General features: G+C 39.2%; 1 protein-coding gene across 1 annotated transcript; it reads right to left on the reverse strand.

Annotated features, from left to right (window-relative positions):
* Window positions 1-3047: 3047 nt before the first annotated feature.
* LOC102793656 (prostaglandin E2 receptor EP1 subtype-like) lies at window positions 3048-11106 on the reverse strand. Its single transcript, XM_006790608.3, has 3 exons — window positions 10476-11106; window positions 7885-8795; window positions 3048-4046 (listed from the first exon to the last, which is right to left on the reverse strand). Exons 1-3 carry the CDS (start codon window positions 10498-10500, stop codon window positions 3777-3779), a joined length of 1206 nt encoding a protein of 401 aa, XP_006790671.2. The 5' UTR covers window positions 10501-11106; the 3' UTR covers window positions 3048-3776.
* Window positions 11107-23728: the final 12622 nt, after the last annotated feature.

Here is a 23728-nt window from a genome sequence, read left to right on the forward strand (position 1 = left end):
AAAAGCAAGAGTAAAAAGGACGACTTCCAAGAAGGTTGAGATGTTTGAACATGTTCCATGTTGGGCATTCCACAAATGCACTACAAACTAGACCTTGGAACAATATGCTTATTTGCACACCTCAGTCACATAGTTATTGAACACATCTACAATATATTTGCACATTTTGCATCTTGCACATGTCTTCGTCCGGTCTTGTCTACAATATCGTGAGCGTAACATGAACCTGGTATTCAATACCCACTGCACAATAGTCTCACTTTACTGTAATTGCACACTTTGTATTGTCTCTTATTCTGTCTTTGTTTATTGTACATATATATAGTTAGTAGTAGTGCCTTTTTATCTTTTTAATTTGACTTAAAATTAGCGAGGGGTGAAATGGCATTTTGATATGCTGTATACTGTGTATATTGTTGTACTGACGATAAAAACCTTGAATCTTTAATCTTGAATATTCAGAGGAGGGACAGAGGATAGACTGGGCAAAGGTTGTTGAAGATGGAGCTCTGAAGCAGGAGGAAAGGAGGAGAACAGACTAGTGCAACAGGAGGAGAATGCAGACGGGAAGGAGATAATCCTCAGTGGAAAAGCTGCATACCACTTCTTCTGTCACAAATCCTTCACTGTCTCCCAGTTTTCCATTATGGTATCGCTCGACTGTCATCCATTAGTTCATCAATATTTCTTCTCTTGAAGTTCATTATGCATTTCTGTTTATATTTGAAGCTTGACCCATTTGTTGAGACCTAACTATTCGAGGAAAAACATTCTAAGTGGAATACGATGATCTCAGTCTCTACTTATGGCTCTGGGATCTTAGCCTCTTGGGCCTTGCCTCTTCTATCTGTTACAAACCAAAAATTATTGGAACTAACTGCTCAATGTCAATTTTTTTTTCAATATAGCCATCAGACTCAGTTGTATCTGTTCAGATATCCACTCCCTTGATCATCCCAAGTAAATATTTGTATAGTATTAAGGAAATTCCTTTTTACATAAACTCAGACCATCTTTCTTTCTTGAATCCATTTTCTCTTCTGCTCTGTGTGAGTGTGTAAGTCCAAATCCAACACTGAAAATATCCATGGAGGAATGTTACATCACACAGTTACTACTCTAACCTTTTCACATCATATTCTTCTGCTATCGTTATTTCCCTTTTTGTAATATGTTAGCTTTCACCAGTTTGCATTATACAATCTGGTTAGACTTTGGTCCTGGCTTCATGCCAACAAAGATATAATGCAATGTTGTTAACTGCTGATATTTTGGAGAACAAATAGGAATAAATATGTTAATTTAATCTATTTTTTCTATTCATGATGCAGATTATTTTTTAGTTTTAAATTATCTGATACAACTGCGATCAGTCCAGGTTGTTCTGTGCCTCTTGCCCTCCCCGCAACCCTAAGCTTGGAAAGTGATTTAGAAAATGGATGGAAAGATGATCCAGTACACTTAAAAACAGTTATTTGGTCCAATATTTCTGTTTGAACTTAACCTAAATGGTTCTTGTAAAGGATTCTGTTGTTTGAGATCCATTTTAATGCAGGTCAGTATTTTATTTTATTTCAGACACACATAAAGTTAACTGTATTTAATTTAGAAACGCATACACAAAAACAAAAATGTAGAATTTGTATCAGTGTCCTCATACATACAATGCTTAACAAAATTATCGTGGCTCAAGAGTTGGGAGTTCGCCTTGTAATCGGAAGGTTGCTGGTTCGAGCCCCGGCTCGGACAGTCTTAGGCAAGACACAGACACAGAAGGGCCGATGGTGCGATATGCAGCCTCGCTTCTGTCAGTCTGCCCCAGGGCAGCTGTGGCTACAACTGTAGCTTGTGTGAATGTGTGTGCGGATGACTGGGTGTGTAAAGCGCTTTGGGGTCCCTAGTGGGGACTAGTAAAAAGCGCTATATAAATACAGGCCATTTACCATTTATAAGATCACCACCCAATGTAAGGTTCAACTGCCCTAAATTAATTGACAAAATCATTATTTATGTTTCTGTAATGTTAATCCATCTTCACAAGCTATTTTATCAAAATGATATTTTTTTATGCAAAAATAGAAATATTTTTGTTATCCACAAATTGTAAAACTTACTGTCCCATAAAAAAGAAAAAAAATAATAATTAAAAAAAATTTTTGAAATTGAAATTACAGTTATTTATTTGGAGTCCTGAACAAAAACATATATATATTATTTTGTTGTTGTTGAATGTTATGCTGGATTGGTTTCGGACTTCTCAGAGTCCAGTTTGCCAATTCAAATGTAGGTATTACAACATGAATTCAGTTTATTTTTTCTCCTAATAAACATCAACATGACTTTTAGTTATTGACAGATTTCTAGAATATTTGTGTTTTCTTGTTTTTACGAGGTCTAATAATTTTTGTTAATCACTGTATGGGTAAATGAAAAAACAAACTTGCAAGAAACATGATCATGATTGCATTATTTTACCTGCTCTGTACACCACAATATAACCAGTCCAGATCCTGTGATCAGCTGAAATAAGAAAGGGTCAATAGGGCATATGTCCACTCACCAAGATTGGATGGCAAAACCTATTATGATTGGACTGAAAGCTTTATGGGAGGTTAAATAAATATCAGATTTCATTTATTTAACATTTTGCAGTAATATTTGACATTATCCCTAATAATGAAGGAGCAATTGGAAATAGCAAGTAGTCTAGATCTAGGAAATTAGAGACATTTCTAGGATAAAATAAAAAGGCATCAATAAAGACTTTTTGTGGTTGTAGGTGAACTAATAATAATAATAATAATAATAATAATAATAATAATAATAATAATAATAATAATAATAATAATACTGATAAACACTGATGTAACAGACATCTGTATGATAGTAGAGTACAACATTTTTTAAAAGCTAAAAGATTCTGTTTCTGGCTTAGGGAAAAAATAAATACAAAGTTCTGGAATAAAATCACATTGAATTGTTTTTTATTTACATTCAGTCTTTACACACACTCAGAAAACTGAGTGTATAATTCAAGTATTACGTTATAACCTCTTACTTTATTTCACAAAAAGAAATATATAAGCACACATAGAGCATATAAACAAACATAAACTCCACAGTATTTGAATATTAACATCCCTTAATGAAATACATTCAGCAGAATACTCTCTAAATACTTCTGGGTTTAGTACAGTGCTCCCTCTAAATGTTAAAACCAGTACAACTGATTTCTTTTGCAACCATACAATGAAGGCATGCCAACTGTGCAATTCATGTCTTTAAAAGCAGATAGAACTGAGTACAAATAAATCATTGCAATACTGTATGTAGTCCCTGTATTAGTGGCACTTCTGCAAAACTTTGAGCTTCTCCAGACAAAGCGTGGTTAGTACTGCAGCCGTATGCGGGCTAAATCGTTCCCTTTTCCTCTTAAGAGTTTCCTTATGAGGGTATAATAACAAGGAATGTTCACTCAATGCAGGTAAACAGTAGAAAAGAGTATATTTTGTGCAAAATCATAGCATTAGCTAGCGTTCATTTATAAGGTCCAGACCATGAACTCAGGGTAAACTTTGATGATGTGAGAAAGAGAAATGATGATTAAATCCAAGAAGCACTTTTTTAGAGAAGGTTTAAAAGCCCCAGAGCTTTTTTCAAACATCCTGCTCTTCTGATGGCCTTTCTTTATAAAGATCTTTGCTGAGTTCTTCATATGCTCACTGACCTGGTAACAAAATATATCCGCAAATTACTATGTCAGCCTTTCTCTCAGATCAGACTTGATCTACATCATTCTTCTCTGAGCTAGGAAAAGAGGACGGCTCCCAACGGCCCAAAATAGTACCCCTCAGGCCTGCTTGGCACTTAGCGATGAGGTAGATTTTGCGGAGCACGGTGCGGCGCAACAGGATGTAAACCCAGGGGTCGAGGATCTGGTTCCACGTGGCCAGCCTCACTCCCATCACCATCAGGGTTTCATAGTATGACAAGCTGTGTCCAATGGTTCGCGTGTAGGAGTGAATCACGGACATCAGGCCAAAGATCTGCAGACATAAAACTGCAGTTAACAAAATGAAAAGGTAAAAACAATATATTAAAAGAATAGCAAAATCAATGTTTATAAAAATAGAATGCCACTCTGCCCTCCTTAGTGTCATAGATACAGTGAAATTGCTTTATAAGGTCTGGCTATAGTTGTACTAACCTCTTATTGATATTTTAAAGTAGAGACTGCAGGAGTAAAAGTTTTATTTCTGAGTAGCTGGACTGCATTGTGCCTAATACCTGGTATTAAAATCTTCAGCTTTGAAACCAATACTTTTAATTAGTGAAATCTATAATATGCAATCATCTTAGGGAGAGCAATGTCATGAGATCACTTGTATTTACCATTTATTTAATAATGATAGTGCAAATTCTCTGATCACATGCAGGTATCATAAGACAAAAAAACCTTCTGCTTCATATACAGTGGGGCAAAAAAGTATTTAGTCAGCCACCGATTGTGCAAGTTCCCCCACTTAAAATGATGACAGAGGTCAGTAATTTGCACCAGAGGTACACTTCAACTGTGAGAGACAGAATGTGAAAAAAAAATCCATGAATTCACATGGTAGGATTTGTAAAGAATTTATTCGTAAATCAGGGTGGAAAATAAGTATTTGGTCACCTCAAACAAGGAAAATCCCTGGCTCTCACAGACCTGTAACGTCTTCTGTAAGAAGCTTTTCTGTCCCCCACTCGTTACCTGTATGAATGGCACCTGTTTGACCTCATCATCTGTATAAAAGACACCTGTCCACAGCCTCAACCAGTCAGACTCCAAACTCCGCCATGGCCAAGACCAAAGAGCTTTCGAAGGACACCAGGAAAAGAATTGTAGACCTGCACCAGACTGGGAAGAGTGAATCTACAATAGGCAAGCAGCTTGGTGTGAAAAAATCAACTGTGGGAGCAATCATCAGAAAATGGAAGACATACAAGACCACTGATAATCTCCCTCGATCTGGGGCTCCACGCAAGATCTCATCCCGTGGGGTCAAAATGATCATGAGAACGGTGAGCAAAGATCCCAGAACCACACGGGGGGACCTGGTGAATGACCTGCAGAGAGCTGGGACCAAAGTAACAAAGGTCACCATCAGTAACACACTACAACGGCAGGGAATCAAATCCCGCAGTGCCAGACGTGTTCCGCTGCTGAAGCCAGTGCATGTCCAGGCCCGTCTGAAGTTTGCCAGAGAGCACATGGATGATACAGCAGAGGATTGGGAGGATGTCATGTGGTCAGATGAAACCAAAGTAGAACTTTTTGGTATAAACTCAACTCGTCGTGTTTGGAGGAAGAAGAATACTGAGTTGCATCCCAAGAACACCATACCTACTGTGAAGCATGGGGGTGGAAACATCATGCTATGGGGCTGTTTTTCTGCCAAGGGGACAGGACGACTGATCCGTGTTAAGGACAGAATGAATGGGGCCAAGTATCGTGAGATTTTGAGCCAAAACCTCCTTCCATCAGTGAGAACTTTGAAGATGAAACGAGGCTGGGTCTTCCAACATGACAATGATCCAAAACACACCGCCCGGGCAACAAAGGAGTGGCTCCGTAAGAAGCATTTGAAAGTCCTGGAGTGGCCTAGCCAGTCTCCAGACCTCAACCCCATAGAAAATCTGTGGCGGGAGTTGAAAGTCCGTGTTGCTCGGCGACAGCCCCAAAACATCACTGCTCTTGAGAAGATCTGCATGGAGGAATGGGCCAAAATACCAGCTACTGTGTGTGCAAACCTGGTAAAGACCTATAGTAAACGTTTGACCTCTGTTATTGCCAACAAAGGTTATGTTATAAAGTATTGAGTTGTATTTTTGTTATTGACCAAATACTTATTTTCCACCCTGATTTACAAATAAATTCTTTACAAATCCTACCATGTGAATTCATGGATTTTTTTTTCACATTCTGTCTCTCACAGTTGAAGTGTACCTCTGGTGCAAATTACTGACCTCTGTCATCATTTTAAGTGGGAGAACTTGCACAATTGGTGGCTGACTAAATACTTTTTTGCCCCACTGTATGTTTGTGCACAAAAGTAACACCTGAGCCTTCTTACATTACATTACATTAAATTTGCATGCTACTGATATGTAACTATCAGCAATGTGCTGATTTTTGACCAAGAAATAACAAAGTCACCGTGCCTGTCATGCCCAGTTTGAAACTGTAATGGACTGGTCACTTGTCCGAGGTGCACCCTGACTTTTGCCCGGTGTCAGGTGGCATTGGCTCGAGCCCCACACAAGCCCCCAATTTGGATAAACAGTTAAGAAAATGGAAGGATGGAAGCAACCGATGGAAATAATTTCACTTTAGTAAAACAGAATTTGGCTGAATCTTTATGTGAGTCAGTCAAGCAAATGACAATCTGAGTAAACTGAAATCACCAAATTAAAAAACACATTGTAAGCTTCTTAATATGATACAAACCACATACCAGCTGTGTATGTTGTTTTGTCCTTGAGGACTGCTGCACAGTTCACTTGAGATGTAAACTAGAGTTTGTTGGCAGGTCTAACTTGAGAGATACTTTCCCATTCTCATTTTCTGCCAATCCTATATAAACCCTTGATAGCGTGCAAAAACCCCTCTGTTATTATGCGTGTGACGCACTTTTTAAATATGCGGTCTTTCTTTCTGACCACATTTCTGCTTCAGTCTCTGTTTGCACGTTGTTTTTTGTTTTGTTTTCTTAACTGAGCTTGATATTTAAACAAAGTGATTGACTTACACAAAGTAAGAGCACTTACTCTTTAATTTAGCAGTTGTTGTTCCCTGTCTGACATTTGATCCCATAATGATCCAGCTGTGTAATGTGATCCAGTTCTCTTCAGAAATGTGTTAAATAAGAATTTCATGTTTTGTTTTGTTTTTACAGAAACAAAGGCCATTTGGACAGAAGATTCTTTCAACTTTCTCTTTATGCACGCAGGACTCAGAAGTGATTATAAAATCAAAGAGGTCACAGTCACCTGCAACTGGACTATCCTGCGCTGATTTATTTTGAATAAATTTGTTTTCACTGCACATTGTATTACGCTCATCTCACCTTTCTGTAATTTCTTTGTTTTATACTTAAATAAATGGGAGTTAAAGTGATGAATTATAATTTCTACTTTTTGCAATCAATTTGCTAAATTTTGTCAAATTTAAAAAATATTTTTCTTTGTCTTGATCCATAATCAATCTAAGATAAGATAAGATAAGATAAGATAAGATAAGATAAGACTTTATTGATCCCACAACGGGGAAATTTTTGCGTCACCTCAGCTCAGGTACAGATATTAGAAGGAAATATAAAAATACAAATAAGTACAATCAATGAAAAAAAGGTAAGTAAGGAAATCCCAAAAAGTTTGTTTTTTGTTTTTTTTGTCTTTGTCAGCACTGATCCTGTTGCTAATGCATTGTGACTTTAAATATTACTTCTAACTTCCCAGTTTTTAACCAAAATTCAAAGTTTGCCCCTAATCTCACAGTTGCACTATGTGACATAACTTGAAAACCTCCACAAATTTGAGGAGTACAAATACTGCTTAACCACCACATAGGTGCTTTCAAGCATACTGGCTAAAAATCCACTTGTAGTGAGCTGCCAGAATGAGTAAGAGAGCTGTAAAGCTGCTGTGATCTAACCGCTGCAACAAAACTGAGAGTTAATAAAGCACAGTATGGGCATGAAGGCAAGCATGCTCAGAGTGTCGCTAATCAGCCAACCTAAGTAGAAACATCTGTGAGAGCTCTTTCTTTTTTTATTTTTAGACAACAGGTGAAGTCTACCATCTTACTGACTTTTCTTTCTTAACCTTGTACTTCCTGACACTCACCAGCAGAGGGCTCCAACAGATACACGAGGTGACCATTATTCCAACGAGCTGCACCACCATCTCTATGTCGTGGGACTTGGCTGAGTGATGGGAGCCGGGCTGCCTCCTGAGCCGGGCGAAGACCAGTGTCAGTCCACTGATAGTGTTACAAACCAGTGCCACAGCTAGCGAGGTCAGCCCCAGTCCAGAGAACAATACTACAAATGCCACATCCACCTCCTTAGTGTCACTGAGCACTTTGATGAAACACCAGGTCCCTGGCTCTTGATAGGTGTAGGAACCCAGCTGAAAGCAGGGTAGCAAGGCCACACTTAAGGCTGCCAGCCAGATGACGGAAAGACAAATTTTTGCACGTCTTTTTGTGACCAAAGATGAGTGCAGCAGTGGTTTAGTAACACCCAGGCATCGCTCGGCAGCCATGGCACAGCCCATGAAGAGAGGGCATAGTCCAAAGAACACCATGCTGCCACCGAGGAACTGGCACATCCCATCAGAGGAGTTGACATACTGAGGCCTTGCAGCTCCAGAGAGGTAGAGTCGGAGAACCAGGGCACCAGGAATCACATGGCCAATCGAGTCTGTAATCACCAGTGACGTGGCAAACAGAAGGAATGTAGCTTTGGAGCGCCGGCGCTGAAGGGAGTAAGCATTAACCAGGATGATGAGGGCCACAATGTTGGAGATGATGCCCAGTGTCATGGACAATATGACAATGAAGGCTCCACCAGCGGTAGGCTCCTCGAAGGTGAGGTTTTCATGATGTGACAGCCCTTCAACAGGAGCCCTGACCTCCACCCTCCCTCCACTGTCATTAGCCACATGAGGGAGAAGCAGGGGGGCTGAGGAGTTGTAGTGGCTCAAAGCTAACATCTCTGAACTCTGAAGGTCGTGAGGTCCATAGTTAGGTGAGGCTGCAGGAGAGAGAAAAGGCATATTTATTTATAAAGCACTCTTAAGCTGCTGTTGATCCGTGTAAAATGATATTGATGAGTTGATTTAATAAAAACTGTAATAACTATTTACACAAATACAAATAAAAGTTCAGGAAATATCCTGGAAAAAATTAATGTAGAAAATCCCAACCCAACCAAACATCTACAATAGTGTTTCCAGATTTGTTTATTTAAATGTGATGGCACAGGAGGACACAAAAAACAACCAGGTGGGGGGAACATGAGACTAACGGTTTTATTTGTGAACAGAATTCCTGCCTCGAAGCATAAACAGGGAGACGTGGCTGCCTTGCAATGAGGCATGGTGGCTGCACTGAAGCACACGATTGAACTCTGGGGCACAGAATGCAGTACGGTTACAACCGTAAATATGTTTTATCTTCCTGAGTGGGGGACAGTCGCAGGTCAGGTGGTCCTTTAGCCACAGCCCTTAGAGGGTAGGCTATTAGATATTGGCAGATTGTTAAAACACCAAAAGAGACAATAGCTTTCAGAAGAAATGTGTTCATCTCTTTCTCTGGCCAAAGAATCACTGACAAGAGGCAGTAAAGCCGCTTCTGAAACCAAAGGCACAACCTTTACTTGACATCCTTTAAGGGTCATCTTTTCAGATTTCAGGGCTGCTGACATTTAAAAGATTCAAAAACACTACAAGAAAGAAAAGAAGGAAATTATTGTTTTCACATCTATTGTTGTTCTTATAAAGCGTTCCCCACGAATATGGCTCTTGTTCTTTTATAACTGAGTATGATTCAGGTGGAAGTATGTGAAAGAAGTGCAAAGGAGAGAACTTTAATAGTCGTATGATACACAAATGTCTTATAAATGTACTTATAATTATTCATCATAGGCAGGAACATTTTTTCAATCTTTTATACATATATTTAATAGATGACAAATGTTTAAGTTCTTCTTCTTCTTTTTGATTTGTAAATATTCCTTTTGGACCCAACCTGACAGCTGGTAACCTTGTGGGTGTCAAAACACACTTGAGCGATGAAAGGACGCAGGATGACAGACAGCAAGTAGAGGCTACTGAGGCAGCTGTCAGGACTGCAGTGCTTTGTTAATCAAAGTGGAGCGTCACTGTTAGGTTTAGTTTGGAGGTCAAACATAGAAAAACAGAACAGAACTCAAAGCAACACAAACAAAAGACTAAATATTGGGGGAAATCAGAGCTGAGCATTATTCAGCTCACTGTTCACGATGCTTCATTCCATAATCACATACATTTTTAACACAGAGAATCCTTATACCTCGTTTGTGGTGTCTAAACAGTAACAGCAATTGCCTTAATTTAAACTAATTAAAACAATTACTGGATCCAGTTTCTACCAGAAAGAAATATTAATTTTCAGGGCGGTCTCCTGCCTACTGTTTCAGACTTCCACAGAGCCCAGAGACAGCCAAGTAAGCTGCTTTTCTGCACCACAACACCCCCATCACAATTTCTTCTCACCACTTTGTTAAATTGATGAGAACTCCCACACTGATCTGTATATTTTCAGAAAAGTTCACATTTCCACTAAATAAGAAACTATTAACAAAAAATAATACCTATAAAATGAACAAAGACATTCTTTTTTATTACTCCTCTTCATCATTATTATTATTATTTAAATGGAAGAAATTACTTACCACTCGACAGTTGATTAGTTATCATATAAGTCCAGCTGGTTTATCTTTGTGATTCATAAGGATAATCCAAAGAAATCCAGAAGAAAAAATCTGTTTTCATTAGAAGTCATGTTTCCTTTCGACAAGCTCCACTGCAGCGATGTCCGTCGCGGAGATTTTTCCATTGCTTAAGACTCCTGTCTATTTCACTGTAGCTTTTAAAGGATCCCCACTGACGCTGAAATACAGACTCGCATTTTTATAGCGCGGTGTCCTCCAGTCTGTGTGGGCGTCTCTGCTGCTGTTCGCCCCCTGAGTCAAGTCTGTCTCACCCCTGCGTTGCACTTTCCCTGCAGCCTGTTTACATTACCTGCACGACCAGTAAGCGCAACCTAGCGTCACTTAACGTGTCATTTCTCAAAAAAAGAGAGAAGGGAAAAATAATTTAAAAAGAAAAAGTCATTCTTTTTTACCTAAGCAGCACGCCGTTATAGTTTTAATTTCCCTGTAAACTTCAAAATGTTGGTCTCGAAATAGTTAATAAAGCTTTATTTGCTGTAGTCAGCTTGAAGCGAAGACACTTTTCAGCTCCTCGCTCTTCGGTAAATAAATCGATCTGAACAGATTCGGTTCCATAGGCTGCGCAATTAATCTATTTATTTTTGCAGTTGAATGCGTAACTCTGAGCTTAAAATAACCCCTGCTGAGGTATCAGTTGTCCAGTACGTGGTGGATATTAGTCCTTCCTATGAAGGGTCTTCTATTTCAGTAATTCCAATAAAAGACCTCAGTGTTCAGGAGCAAAGGGCTGACGTTTATCTAGATAGAATTTAAAAAACAATTAAATAAAAAAAAAAAAATGTTTAAAAAAGATGAGGATACATGTGAAGGTGTTTGTTTCGCAGTTGTAGTTTAGATAATTTGGTATGGAAAAGCCATATTCACGCTCTAGAAAAAAAACCCAGATGTTTCTCAAGGACCCTGGTGTTAGTCTTGAGGGTTTCTGCAGCTGTGTAAAGGAAAAATGTATTCTGCTTGATTGACACTTTTCCTGTAGTACATACTGAAGCCAGGTGGCTTTGTTTGTTTGAATTTTACAAGGTCCTGGAATGCAAGCTGGAGCACACTAGCACACATTTTGGTTTGGAAACTGAGCAAAAGCAACATTAGAGATTGGCTGCTGGTTCACAGGAAAGAGCAGAGATGGGCACTGACATGTAAATTGTTTTCATTTTGTTTTTTTTCCTTTAAAAAAAAATTAAATCAAGACACCTGGAGGAAGAATTTAGGCCCTGCAAGAGTCTTAAAGGGCTAAGTGCGCAGAAAATATCAAAACATCTATTAGATGGGATTACATCTTGAAAAAGAAGCCCAGTCTCAAAGAGTTTTGTAAAACAGGCGAAAAATTGAGTTGATTTATGATCCAAGACACAAATGTCATACTTTTTTTTTCTTGTTTATGCAGATGAAAAACATTTTCCTCTACGAAAGACTGGTGCAAGTGGATTCTTGGCGTAAGGTGGACCAGGCTGCTTGCTGCCTCATTCCAACAGAAAGATGGTCACTGGTGGCACCTATAGTTTACCCTTGACTTGGTTTATTTCACACTGACACACATTGATGCAAACTGCAGAAGTCCAAAAATCATCCTCCTGGAGTTAATTTCACCTGAGCAGGTGAAATTACTCCATTCATAATACATCCTGATTGAACAGGTTTAATCAAGCGTAGACAGTTAGCAAACAATACACACAGACCATTTAACGCAATAGATCATTGCTCCACAATCAATAAACTAGAAACCACAGTTGTCTCGTTAGACATAGACCAGGTAAAGTGGAAATTTTTATTTGCAGTTTTACACAAATTTGGATTTGGTACATTCTTCAAAAATTGAGAGAGCTCTCAATTTACCGGTCGATCTACGTCCCTACCCTCACCTATGGCCACGAGCTGTGGGTAGTGACCGAAAGAACGAGATCGCGGATACAAGTGGCGGAAATGAGCTTCCTCCGAAGGGTGGCTGACTTCTCCCTTATAGATAGGGTGAGAAGTTCGGCCATCCGGGAGGGGCTCAGAGTAGAGCCGCTGCTCCTCCACATCGAAAGGAGCCAGCTGAGGTGGTTCGGGCATCTGACAAGGATGCCTCCTGGGCGCCTCCTGGGGTTGGTGTTCTGGGCATGTCCCACCGGGAGGAGGCCCCGGGGCAGACCTAGGACACGCTGGAGAGATTATATCTCTCAGCTGGAGGAGGTGGCTGGGGAGAGGAAGGTCTGGGCTTCTCTGCTTAGGCTGCTGCCCCCGCCACCCGGCCCCAGATAAAGCGGATGAAGATGGATGGATGGACATTCTTCAAAAAATGGATCAAAACACAGCTATCCAAATGCATGTGTTAGGACAAATAAACTTAATTTGCAAGGCTTTAATCTAATGAGGGGCACCAGACAGGCCTAGCATTTTGTCCTTTTCATTGAACCACTAGTAGCAGCAATCCAACATGCCTATATGCTGATGATGCTATTACTTTTCTTTGGGAACTCACAAAACTCTCTTCTGGAGCGAATCACGCTCATATATTTAACTGGGGTAAATCAAGACCTCTACCCGTGAACTGTAAATATCAGAACACCTCCACCACTCCATTACAGTCAGGTAACATTATTTACATCAGTAAAGATCTCTACTCTGCCTTTCAGAGGTTTCACTATTAAGCATCATTACTTCTTAATACTGAAGCATGCGGGGCCCCGTCCTCGGCTTGTACTGGGGTCAGCTACTTGCTGCCTGCAGTCCCTTGGTATTCTTGCCCTCGGCTCTGTCCGGGACCTTTCTCTTCCCCTGTCTGATTTGAGCGCTCAATCGTCATCGGCATGTGTGGCCTTGGGTTTTGGGTTTTCTTAGATGGGACACTATGTATTCACTGTTAACCTCTGGCTTTTGAGGGGGCATAGTTGTTGTTGTTGCAGTCTCTCACCCTCATTCTTAAGTATGTTTCATGACAAACGCTTATACAAAGACACTCACATTCTCTCTCTTGCTTTCTCTCTCTCTCTCTCAATGACAAACACACATACAAAGAGCAAAATTGTATGTTTGTGTACTCCATTTGTTTGGTCTTACAATATAAAGTGTGTTGAAACAATTGTTGTTGTAAGTTGGTGCTATGTAAATAAAAGTAAATTGAATTAAACTGAACTAACGTCATTTGGGTTCTTCCTTGTGTACAAAATATGAAGGCCATCCAGCAATTATTATTAATGTTTAAACGAAACTGTAAGCGCTCTTTTGGATCCCTGTGGTTTGAAGTTTCGTATTCAGAATCACATGTACCCAGACAGATGTTTCAGGGTCCAAAAGTGCCCACCAAAATAAACACATAAAAATTAAGGCATTGTTGCATCTTTGGTTGCATCTTACCCCTGTCTTCTGTTATAATTTTTTGTCTGCAATAAAAAAAAAAGTTTTTTAAAGCTTGAGGAGAAGTAATGTGTTAAAGGTCAGCAGGAAATATTTTCTCAGGATAATGAACGCCTCCCCACAGGTCCTTAGGGATTTGCCAAAAACAGGGCTGCCAAAACAGAAGTGACTGGTATGATTTGAGAAATGGAGAAAGTGGGACAAATTCTCATAGAAGCAGGCAAATTGAGACGAACGGGAGATGGTTTGATTAAGGACTTTGGAGGAGAGCCTAACATTCTGACCTGGAATGCACTGCGGCTCCGGGGTCCTCCATGTGTCCGCCAAATGGCGGTTCTGGTCAGCTGTTCTGAGGAGTGTGGCTTTATTTTGTTTCCATACATGGTGGCGGCAGCGTAGGTGGTGCTGGATGGAGGAAACAGCCAAGTCTCCTCCTGAAGCCAGGAACAGTGGTGGCTGGTAACATAAAGATACCTCAAAAGGAGATAATCCATTAGCTGTTGAGATCAGTAGATTATGGGCATACTCAGTCCGGTGCAGTTGTGAGCTTCATGTAGGTGGGTTGGAAGAAACAACACAATGCAAGGCAGCTCCAAGCCAATCAGCAAATCCTCCTGATTTGCTGCCTGGATGTTTTGATCTGTGTCTTGCCACTGGATTGTAGATGAAAACCAGAAACTAAACTAACTTTGAATCATAGTGCATCACAGAAAGCGCTCCAAACCTGAGAGATGAATCTTTGTCATTTGACAGAAATAATGTCTGAGTGAATTCCATCCAACCTGAAAACATGTTAAAGTAATTGTTGGTTTGTTATGGTAACTGTGGGAAGTTTAGGCAAGGCTAAGAAATGCATTACTTTTAAGAACCTGTCAATGACAACTGAGCCTGGCCATGAAATAGGAGAAACCGGTCAGCGCATTCAGCTTCTGGAAATGAAGCAAAGGCTCTGGAGGTAGAAGAGAGCTGAGTTAGAGGTGCTGCTACCTGGTTATAGTTTTTGATGAATTGCCAATAGAAGCTGGCAAAGCCCATAAAGTGATGTAATTGTTTCCAAGTGGTTGGAGTGGGCCCTTTGGTCATGGCTTTGACTTCCTCCGGGTCCATTTTCACTGGCCCACTCTTAAGAATATAACTCAAAAATGATACTAAAGAAGTGTGAAATTCACATCTCTTTGCCTTCACATACAGTCTCTTTTCCAGTAACTTTTGCAAAGCCTTAATGACATGGCATTTTATTTTTTTCTAGAGTGTCATCAAGAAACACAAAGTTGTTCAGAAAATCCTTAAGAAAGTAATTTACCAAAGCTTGGAGGGCTGAAGCTGAGTTAGTTAATCTAAAAAGACACCACACGATACTATAAAGGTGTATTAAATGTGGTCTTCCAAAAACCCAGCACCCACCGGAGAAGATGGATGGAGCCACAATTGGTCATCAAGCAGGATTTGTTCTCCAGTGGAATCAACAAGGGCTTGGAAAGTCAAATTGTCTTGACTGAAATATATGGTGGTAGGTAGCAACACTGGGGGAGGTGAGTTTAACTCTGACCTGCCCACCAGTACCCCTACTTTTACTGGTGGGCATAAGTTTTGTGACCACTGACACTGGCTGACTGCACTAAATACAAACTTTAGCCTTGATCTTTCGCCGCCATTCCTCTGGTGTGAGTTTAGGCCGACCAAGCTGCATCAATTCCTCCAGATGTTCAGATGAGGAGCTTGAAGTGCTGAACTCTAAACTTCACCTGGAAGCCTGGATTTGAAGTTCTTTTCTCAGGTTGCGTCACAGAGCTGACTATCGTTTCTTATGGTTAGAGATCTTAAGTCTTTCAGAGATGCTGGCTCATCCTATAAAGCTAGTTCATCTTTAAGCTGATTATTTAAGGAATGATGGTAACCGATTTTTAGTGCCTTTGTCCCTGACACAATTCAACTGAGAACTCAGTGACAGTATTTGTCTGATATAAATTAAAGAACCATCTAGCTGATCAAACACTTGCTTAAACTCTTTACAAACTTATGTGGATGACTCATTTGACCTGCTAATTAAATAAGACTCAGCTCTCCGAAGAGCTCGATCATTAAGCAAACCCACAACATGAGAAATCTTTGCGTAGTCGTTAGAGAAGCCACAGGGTGTATGATTGAGCAATAAGGGCCACTTCAACAGAAAACCCCTGCAGTAACCCAGCACACGTGTATACACAGGGGTTGCACACACAGGGAGGCAGCTAGGGAACAAAATCAGATTCCATTACATTGGGCTGAACTGGTGTTTCAGAGACAGAAGGTTGTGGCAATTTCAAATTCATTGATTGAATAGTGCGATTCAGTGGATCTAGCCTCTGATGAGTTCCCTGTTGTTGTAGTATTGCAGTGTTTTTCTTTGCAGGAGCAGTGACTGGCTGGATGGCCCAGGCAAGTGTAACTGGAAGTGTCTGTGACACTCCTTGAAGCAACAGGAGTCCCAGAAAACAGTGCGATCACTCTGATTTTGGCTGGGCAACTGAAGAACAGTCAAGAAAGCAGGTATACAGACTGACAAAACACAAAACCTTTTACAGGCATTAGAGGCCTAACACCCACTACAATAGGAACAATAACATGGCAAAGAGTAGCTTCTCTTACTGCCTCCTAAAGGTTTCTCCTCTTCTCCACTTGTCTTCTTTTTAACCAGTTACTTTGCCTCTTCATCCTTTTACCTAAGTGGGATTTACAGTCGAACACAGAGAGCATGTTCGCCGTCCGTTCCACTCCAGGGACTGCCCGTCTGCCTGCATTGAGCTCTGTTGTCAGATGACGGTTGAAGGTACAAAGCATGTGCTCCAACCATCCATGGTCCACTCTTGGTTGTGTTGCTGTTGCTCTGCAAACCAGACGGAAAGGAGAGTGAAGTTACAGGACACAATGAAATAATGAAAAGTGTCAACTGCAGCCTCTGTCTGTGCTTTTAATCCTTTTTCTTTTGCATAGACGCACATTTTTCCCACAAAAGTGTAAGTGAACGGATACAATTGGAGGACTATAAAACCCACTTTAGCCAGTCAGAGGGATAGCTCAATATTACTCTTCATGAACCACTGTCAGTATACTTTATGTTATCATGTACTTGACCTAATTGCCACAATTTCCTGAACATTTGATTTCTTTATTTGGTGAATTGTCTACATGAAAATAATTTTTGCCTCATGACATTGTTCACAGAGTCCAGATGGAAGGCAGAGAATAGCAGTACCAGCGAGTGCTTAAATGCCACGGGTCAATGAGCTAAAACACAGCAGGTGTGAAAGAGAAACTCCACCCAGATAGATCACTTCAGCTAGTTTTAGTTGTTTTTTTTTAAATCATAGACATAACGATGGCACATAAAGATGTTAATTCTAAACTAGATAGTTTTATATTTTATTGGCTTCATTTATCTTGTTAGAACATACAATTATTTATGTTAGTCTCGGACTAAATCATTTAGGTCTGATCCTTCTCCTTTATCAGTGTCCACTTAGAGAGCTCAACAACCGAGTGTTTGGCTGTCATACATGTTTTTTATCCTACCTCTTAAAGGAGACCCCATTTTCTTCGCGAATTTTTTACAAAATATGCCATTTGGCATCTGCAGTCCACTGGCTTGTCCAATACTAAGTCTGAGGTTTATGGGTTTGAGGCTCCTTCTACACCCTTACAGTCACCGCAAAGAGAAAAAACTCACTCACTGCATACCTGATCTTTTTTCTGAAGCACTGAGAGATAGAAATGCTCTTCAGAGGTTACAAAGGCCTTTATCCTTTAACTTGCAATATGGAAGAAAAAGAAATTCTAGACTCACAAATCGCCCACCACAACCACCATGTTGTTTAGAGAGCCTGAATATGTGAACTGACAGGAGTTTTACGGGTTTAGAAAAGTGATTTGCAGTTTTTGTTTTAACATCAAGAACATTCCCCTCTATCACACCACTTTGCACAATCATACTGTGCTAGCTTTAATCAAGCATTGTGATATCATGCAAACATATTCAGTGGGGCAAAGGTGTCCATGATGTGGGTGCATTCCTCAGTTTTATTATATTTATGGAAATTCTTTGCTATTATGAATGGAAGGCTGGCCAAAAACTGAACAGTGGAATGTTTGCATGAAAACATTCAGCTGGGAGAAGAAAAAACAAACACGCTGTCAAAGAGAGAAACAATTTCAACTACTTTTCTCTGATGTAGCACACACTCCTTGCAGTGCAAATTGTAAAACAAAAAAAACAACACACTGTCAGATTGTCAGGCTGGAATCCAGAAGCAATTTCTAATATTTGGTTACTGTTTTGCTTGCTGCATGTCTTGAACTCTGTAGAGACGGGAGACGGTGTTGATTATGCCAGGAGAAATAGAAAATCCCAGTCTTGTAGGATCCACAGATAATAACAGATGACATCTGCTCTGGGAAGTGTAATAGTATCATGATCATTATGGTTGATTTTTTTGGTTTCCAGCATGGATAAACATTAAGAAGAACTCATGGTAATCAGTGTTCTGAGACAAAATACAATCAGTCATGTGATGCAGATTTCAAGGTCAAGGTCAGAAGTTGGGGGAAAAGACACGAATCATGTGGTTTTATTGTTGAACCGCATACAGTGTAAAGGCAATAACAAGCTTTCCTAATGGATAGGTTTCCTAATACTTTATGTTTTAAGGGAAAAACTAATTTGTAGACAGATATAGTTGTTAGATCTGTACAAATGCAGTTGCAGTGATTCATTGAAAAGAGCATATGGCATAAAAACTTCCGTAGTTTGGTCAATTTGAGCCTCGATTTCCTCAGCAATACAGAATAACTCCATTGTGACACTATGTGGCATGACAGTCTCAAATGAATGCATGAAGCTCAAGAATCTGGAGTACTCTGCATTCATTATGCTAGGTGTTTTGTTTAGACACTGCAGACTGTGACTCAGACCAAATATTTGTAGATTTAAAACAGATGCCATTGTCCACGTTTGGCCTTGAACTGTTATGTTTTTTCCAAGCTGGATTGAGTAAGACATTCTTAGTGCATAAAATAAAAGAAACATTTATTTGTTTAAGGGAGAGTAAATGTTATCTAGTCAACACACTGTTTTTGTGCTGTAACCAACAACAATACATAATATTTTTGTAAAACAATCCAGGATTATTTTAATTAAAACCATAATCTGCATATTCAAAAACAGATTTTGCTGAAGTATGGGATTTTCATTTAAAAGTTTGACTTGTTTGAAGTTCTTCAACTGGAGAGTTGAAACGTCAAAAATACTTCTGCAGATTCAAACCTTTCTCTACCCAACAAGCACTGATGACTTTGTTGAACTGCTCATTAACACAAATATCTAATCAGAAAATGACATGTCAGCAGCTCAGTGCATTTAGGCACAAAAACAGCCTCCTGAACTTCAAACAGGACTGGGGAAGAAAGATGAAAAGGTAGTAGGAGATCCTCTGAAATTTTCCTGACCTACTGAGATTTTCTCACATAACCATCTCCAGGTTTTACAGAAAAAAAAGAGGTTCAAATTGATAGGGAGGCAACAGCAATTCAAATATCTATTGATCCATCTAGCCTTGTATCAAGGTAAAAACAAAAAGGGAAAGTTATATTTCTAAGCCCATTAAACTCATGTCAGTTTACATATACAGTCTGTCTGGCCAACAAGTTCGGCAAACTGGGAAATCAGATGAACTTGGTGGTTGTGAGGGCGATTTATAGGTCTTCATGCCAAGAATGGCAGGTGAGTATATATTACATTTACTGTATACTGACAAAGCCAAAATATGAGCCTATAAAAATTTGCGAAAGAAAGAAAGATATGGCACAGATTTGTATAAATTAAAAGAAAGAACAGAGTTAACAGAACCTTAGCTACTATAGGGTAAGAGGCGGGATACGTCCTGCACAGTTTGCCAACCTGACGCAGGGCTAACACAGAGAAACAAGAGTGCTAACCACTGTTCCAGCATGCTACCCAATACTGGAACATTATAACTTCAAAGCTATCCAACCACACACACATGCTGTTTTAGCAATACAGCTTTTTACTTTTACTTTTGCCAAGTACAAGCACAGTCTTTACTGGTTGGCTTGCTTGAGACACCTGTTCTTTAAATATCTGATTTTTCCCTTATTCACTTTGTCATTGCTAAGTTTTCTGAACAGAGCTCATTCCCATTTTGTCAAAAAAAAGTGTTTTAGTTATAAATGTGATCATCTGCTGTTTTCAGAGCTTTTGTGATAAAAAATAAATAAATAAATCATATTTGGTGATGTATAGAGCACTCTGAGCTCCCTAAATTGTTCTGTGAATGTTCATGCAATAAATTCTCAGTGAACACAAGAAGAACACAGTGACCTTTTTATAAAGAAAAAAGACTGAATCTTAATCCAAGAAGAGAAATTCTAATAGCTTCCTTCCTGTTATCCTTGCAAAGACCGTAACATTTTTGTGGGCTTTTCTCTCTTAAATCTTTTTCATAAAGGAAAAAAAAAGACAGTTTTCCCAGTCAACATCTAATGGCCTACATCAGATCTCTGTCCCTGCCAAATAAACCCATACTCTGAATGAATCTTAAAGAGGACTCTGTCTACCTCCAGCTGTGTCGACATGGTTGGTTGGATGGTTATGTTCCTAGACAGAAATTTTAAATGCACGACTGACATTGAAAAACATAAATTCTAACGTGAAGGGCAATACGTTCCAAGTTTCTATTTCAGGACCACTTCAATTACTGAATTTAAAAAACAATGTAGCACCAAGCTGGGTGAAGATGTAGAAACTTTGCAAGGAGACTCGACATATCTGAATGATCTAATCCCAGACAGCAGCACCCACCATCGCACTATGTGGGCTGAGAGCTAAGCGGTCTTGCTGATGTCTGGGGTAATAAAAATGAAGCACTTGCTTTTGTGTAATGATTAATGAGAGCTCTTGTCAGTGTGAAGAAAAGCGAGGATGAAGTAATTAAAGTGCATCTGCATTGGTGCAAGATGTAAGAGCTGCAGCCTGCTAATTAGCAGAGATGCTATTAAAAGGAAACTGATGCAAGTGCTCATCACCTAACGTCCCACACACAAAAACAGACATTAACTTTTTACTTGGAAAGCCGGCTAGTCTTTAAATCATCTTTATTCAGGAACAACGTCACTGTTATTTCTTAACAGATGATGGCATTATTCACCATAGTTTTGAAATACTGGTGAAATTTCTTTAATTTTATTTCGATTAAATCAAGATATTTGCTTATAGAATACTTTTTTTTTTTTTAACTTATTCACTGCCGTGCAATAGTACATGTTGAGGTCATGATAAAACTTTCTAAATAACCCTGAACTGATTAAAATCTTGTTGGCTCAATCTATTATTTCCAATGAAGAAGACAAGTATTATTATTAATATGAGTGGTTGGGAATTCATACTGGTCTTTGTTGGACAGAGAAGTGATTCTTTTGAAAAGATCTAATGGTAGCAGCTGGGTGTAAATTCAATTTTATGAGTGTATGCGTAATCTCCTGCTTAGTCACTGCTGATTAGGTAGGTAGCAGGATTCCTGATGCAGTAATGGCCAACATCTGTGTAATTTGAAGGTAGAGTCCAGAGATCGTTAGCCAACCCTAGCATAAGAAGTTAAAGCAGGGCAGAAACAACTTTTGTTGTTCACAGTACTGACAAAATCCACCTAATAGCTTCCTATTTAAAGTGTTATATCTTGTTAAATCTATACATATCCTCTTGATTCCAATTATTTTCTGGATGTAGCTCTGTATTTTAAATTAAAAAGAGGCCCTGCTTGATACCAGGTAAGCCAGGCAACTGTTTAGGGTTACAGGCCAGTGGGGGAGGGGGGCTCTGAGGTTGGACAAACTTTCAACTACAGCAGTGGCAATGTAGAAAGTTTGCAATGACAGTAGCTGACTCTCTTCCATTGCAAGGTTCATATATGATCAGGGATGGGCACTGTGATTACCTTTTTCAAGTAACGAGGAACGTAAGGGATTACTATTGCAAAAAAAGTAATGTTGTTTGTGAGAGTGTCTCCTGACAATGACGTACAAGCATTTGGCATCCGTGGTAGCATCAGACATGTGTAGATCAACAAAGCATAATATGGAGTGTGGGAGAGAGTACGACCATGCAGCATTTAAAACTTGTAAGTAACACCATTACTTTAATTTTGGTTCCATTAAAAAGTGACACAAACATTAGCGTCCACTGAAGATCCTGCTGCTGAATCTTTACTTTTATTTATTTTTTGCTGTTTTTTTACTTGCATCTATTTGAAAAAGTGAGTGTATATTTTATATGCTGGAATATGCAGAAAAAAATAGAATTGGGCTGAAAGGGCTATTGCTTTATAAAGTAATCAGGTTGTGTATCATGTTTTTTTTTTTAAAGTAACAAAGTAATAAAGTAACTAATTACTTTTTTAAAGTAACTTGACCAACACTGCATATGATTCTGCATAACAAAGGTAATGCCAGCTTGGAAAACATCACAATGAAAACAAAGAGACAAAAAAAAAAGGGAGACAGAGGTGAGTGTATCAGATAATAAATATAATGCTAATCAATCAACTGCTGCTAGTCTAGCCCTAAATATGAGGAAGATTTGAATAACGTCCACTAGCATTACATACTTCTTTTGCTTATTTTGATGTTGCAGACTTGTGTGGTAATGTAACAGAGTGGAGTTTATCAGGACACAGACAGTCATATTTTTAGCATAGCTAGCATAGACCAAAAAAACATAGGAGCTAGCTGGAGTATTAATGCCTAATAACCAGTCAGTGTGCTCTTTGGCTGCTGTTTCCTTGTTATTTTATAGCACTGTTGTTGGTGGCGTCAGATTATTTGTAACATAAGTGATAAATACTGATTAGAGCCCCCCTGCCCCCGTGAATTTTTGCTAAGAACCCCAACAGTCTCCGCTAAAGATGTCTTAATTTGAAAAATACCAGGCTATCACTCTTGTGATAGCTTGTTCAGTAATGTTTGTCACTATTTACTGTTTGCTCGGTTCTCAGAAGCATTTTATCAGCACAAAATATTCAACAATTGAAGCTGAGAGGACAGAAACGCCATTTAACGCAGACAAATGGAGTTGGCCCCAAGGCTTTAACATTTACAAAGAAACAAAACGAGCATAAGTAGTCTCTGTTTTGTCATTTTTTAAATATTCTGACTTCTAAAACAGACTCACAAAGACACATTAAGCTCCTATTTACCTTATAGTAAATGCTGGATGGGCTCCATTTTTGGACTCTGCACTGTCTTGCCAATTGGCAGTTCATGTTCTCGTGCATTCTTTCATCTTTCTTTCAACTTTCATCTGCCACAAATGAACTGTGTAAGATATGTGACTAGACTGATGAAGAAAATTTTTGACCACCCGGATTTAATGTGGAAAAAAACGTGATCATTTACATAAACTAATTTATTATTTTTTCATCCATCAATTTATTGTCTTAACAATTTATCCAATTCAGAGTCACAGGATTGCTCTTGTTTGCAGATATCAACAAAGTCGCGTCATTGCTTTGAACTTTGTTGGCTACTGTGATGGACATCAGATATCTCTCTATGCATATACACAGAGACCTTAATTATACATTATTACTTTTTTAAATGTTCTTCATGCTGAAGATTTACATTGCTAGCACTAATATGAAATCTTACCACTGTGGGTGGGTTGAAATGTTAAAGCCATCCATCTTTCTTCGCTCCAGTCTCCTCTACCTATTTAATTTCCGTTTTGCCATCAGTGTCACAGCCGTGACGAAATGTCTGTGGGTGGCAGTGCTCTGAAGATTAAAGCTTTACATCAATAGAATACATATTAA

The sequence above is a fragment of the Neolamprologus brichardi genome, chromosome 6 (genome assembly GCF_056152115.1).
Source record: "Neolamprologus brichardi isolate AB-2024 chromosome 6, ASM5615211v1, whole genome shotgun sequence".
Taxonomy (NCBI): Eukaryota; Metazoa; Chordata; class Actinopteri; order Cichliformes; family Cichlidae; genus Neolamprologus; species Neolamprologus brichardi.

What these genes read in the sequence shown, in the direction of transcription:
- LOC102793656 (XM_006790608.3), bottom strand. Translation starts at nt 10,500, where the DNA reads ATGATAACTAATCAACTGTCGAGTG. An exon ending in AACTAATCAACTGTCGAGTG is followed by an intron (nt 8,796 to 10,475) that starts GTAAGTAATTTC and finishes TCTCTCCTGCAG; the next exon opens with CCTCACCTAACTATGGACCT. An exon ending in TCTGTTGGAGCCCTCTGCTG is followed by an intron (nt 4,047 to 7,884) that starts GTGAGTGTCAGG and finishes TTATGTCTGCAG; the next exon opens with ATCTTTGGCCTGATGTCCGT.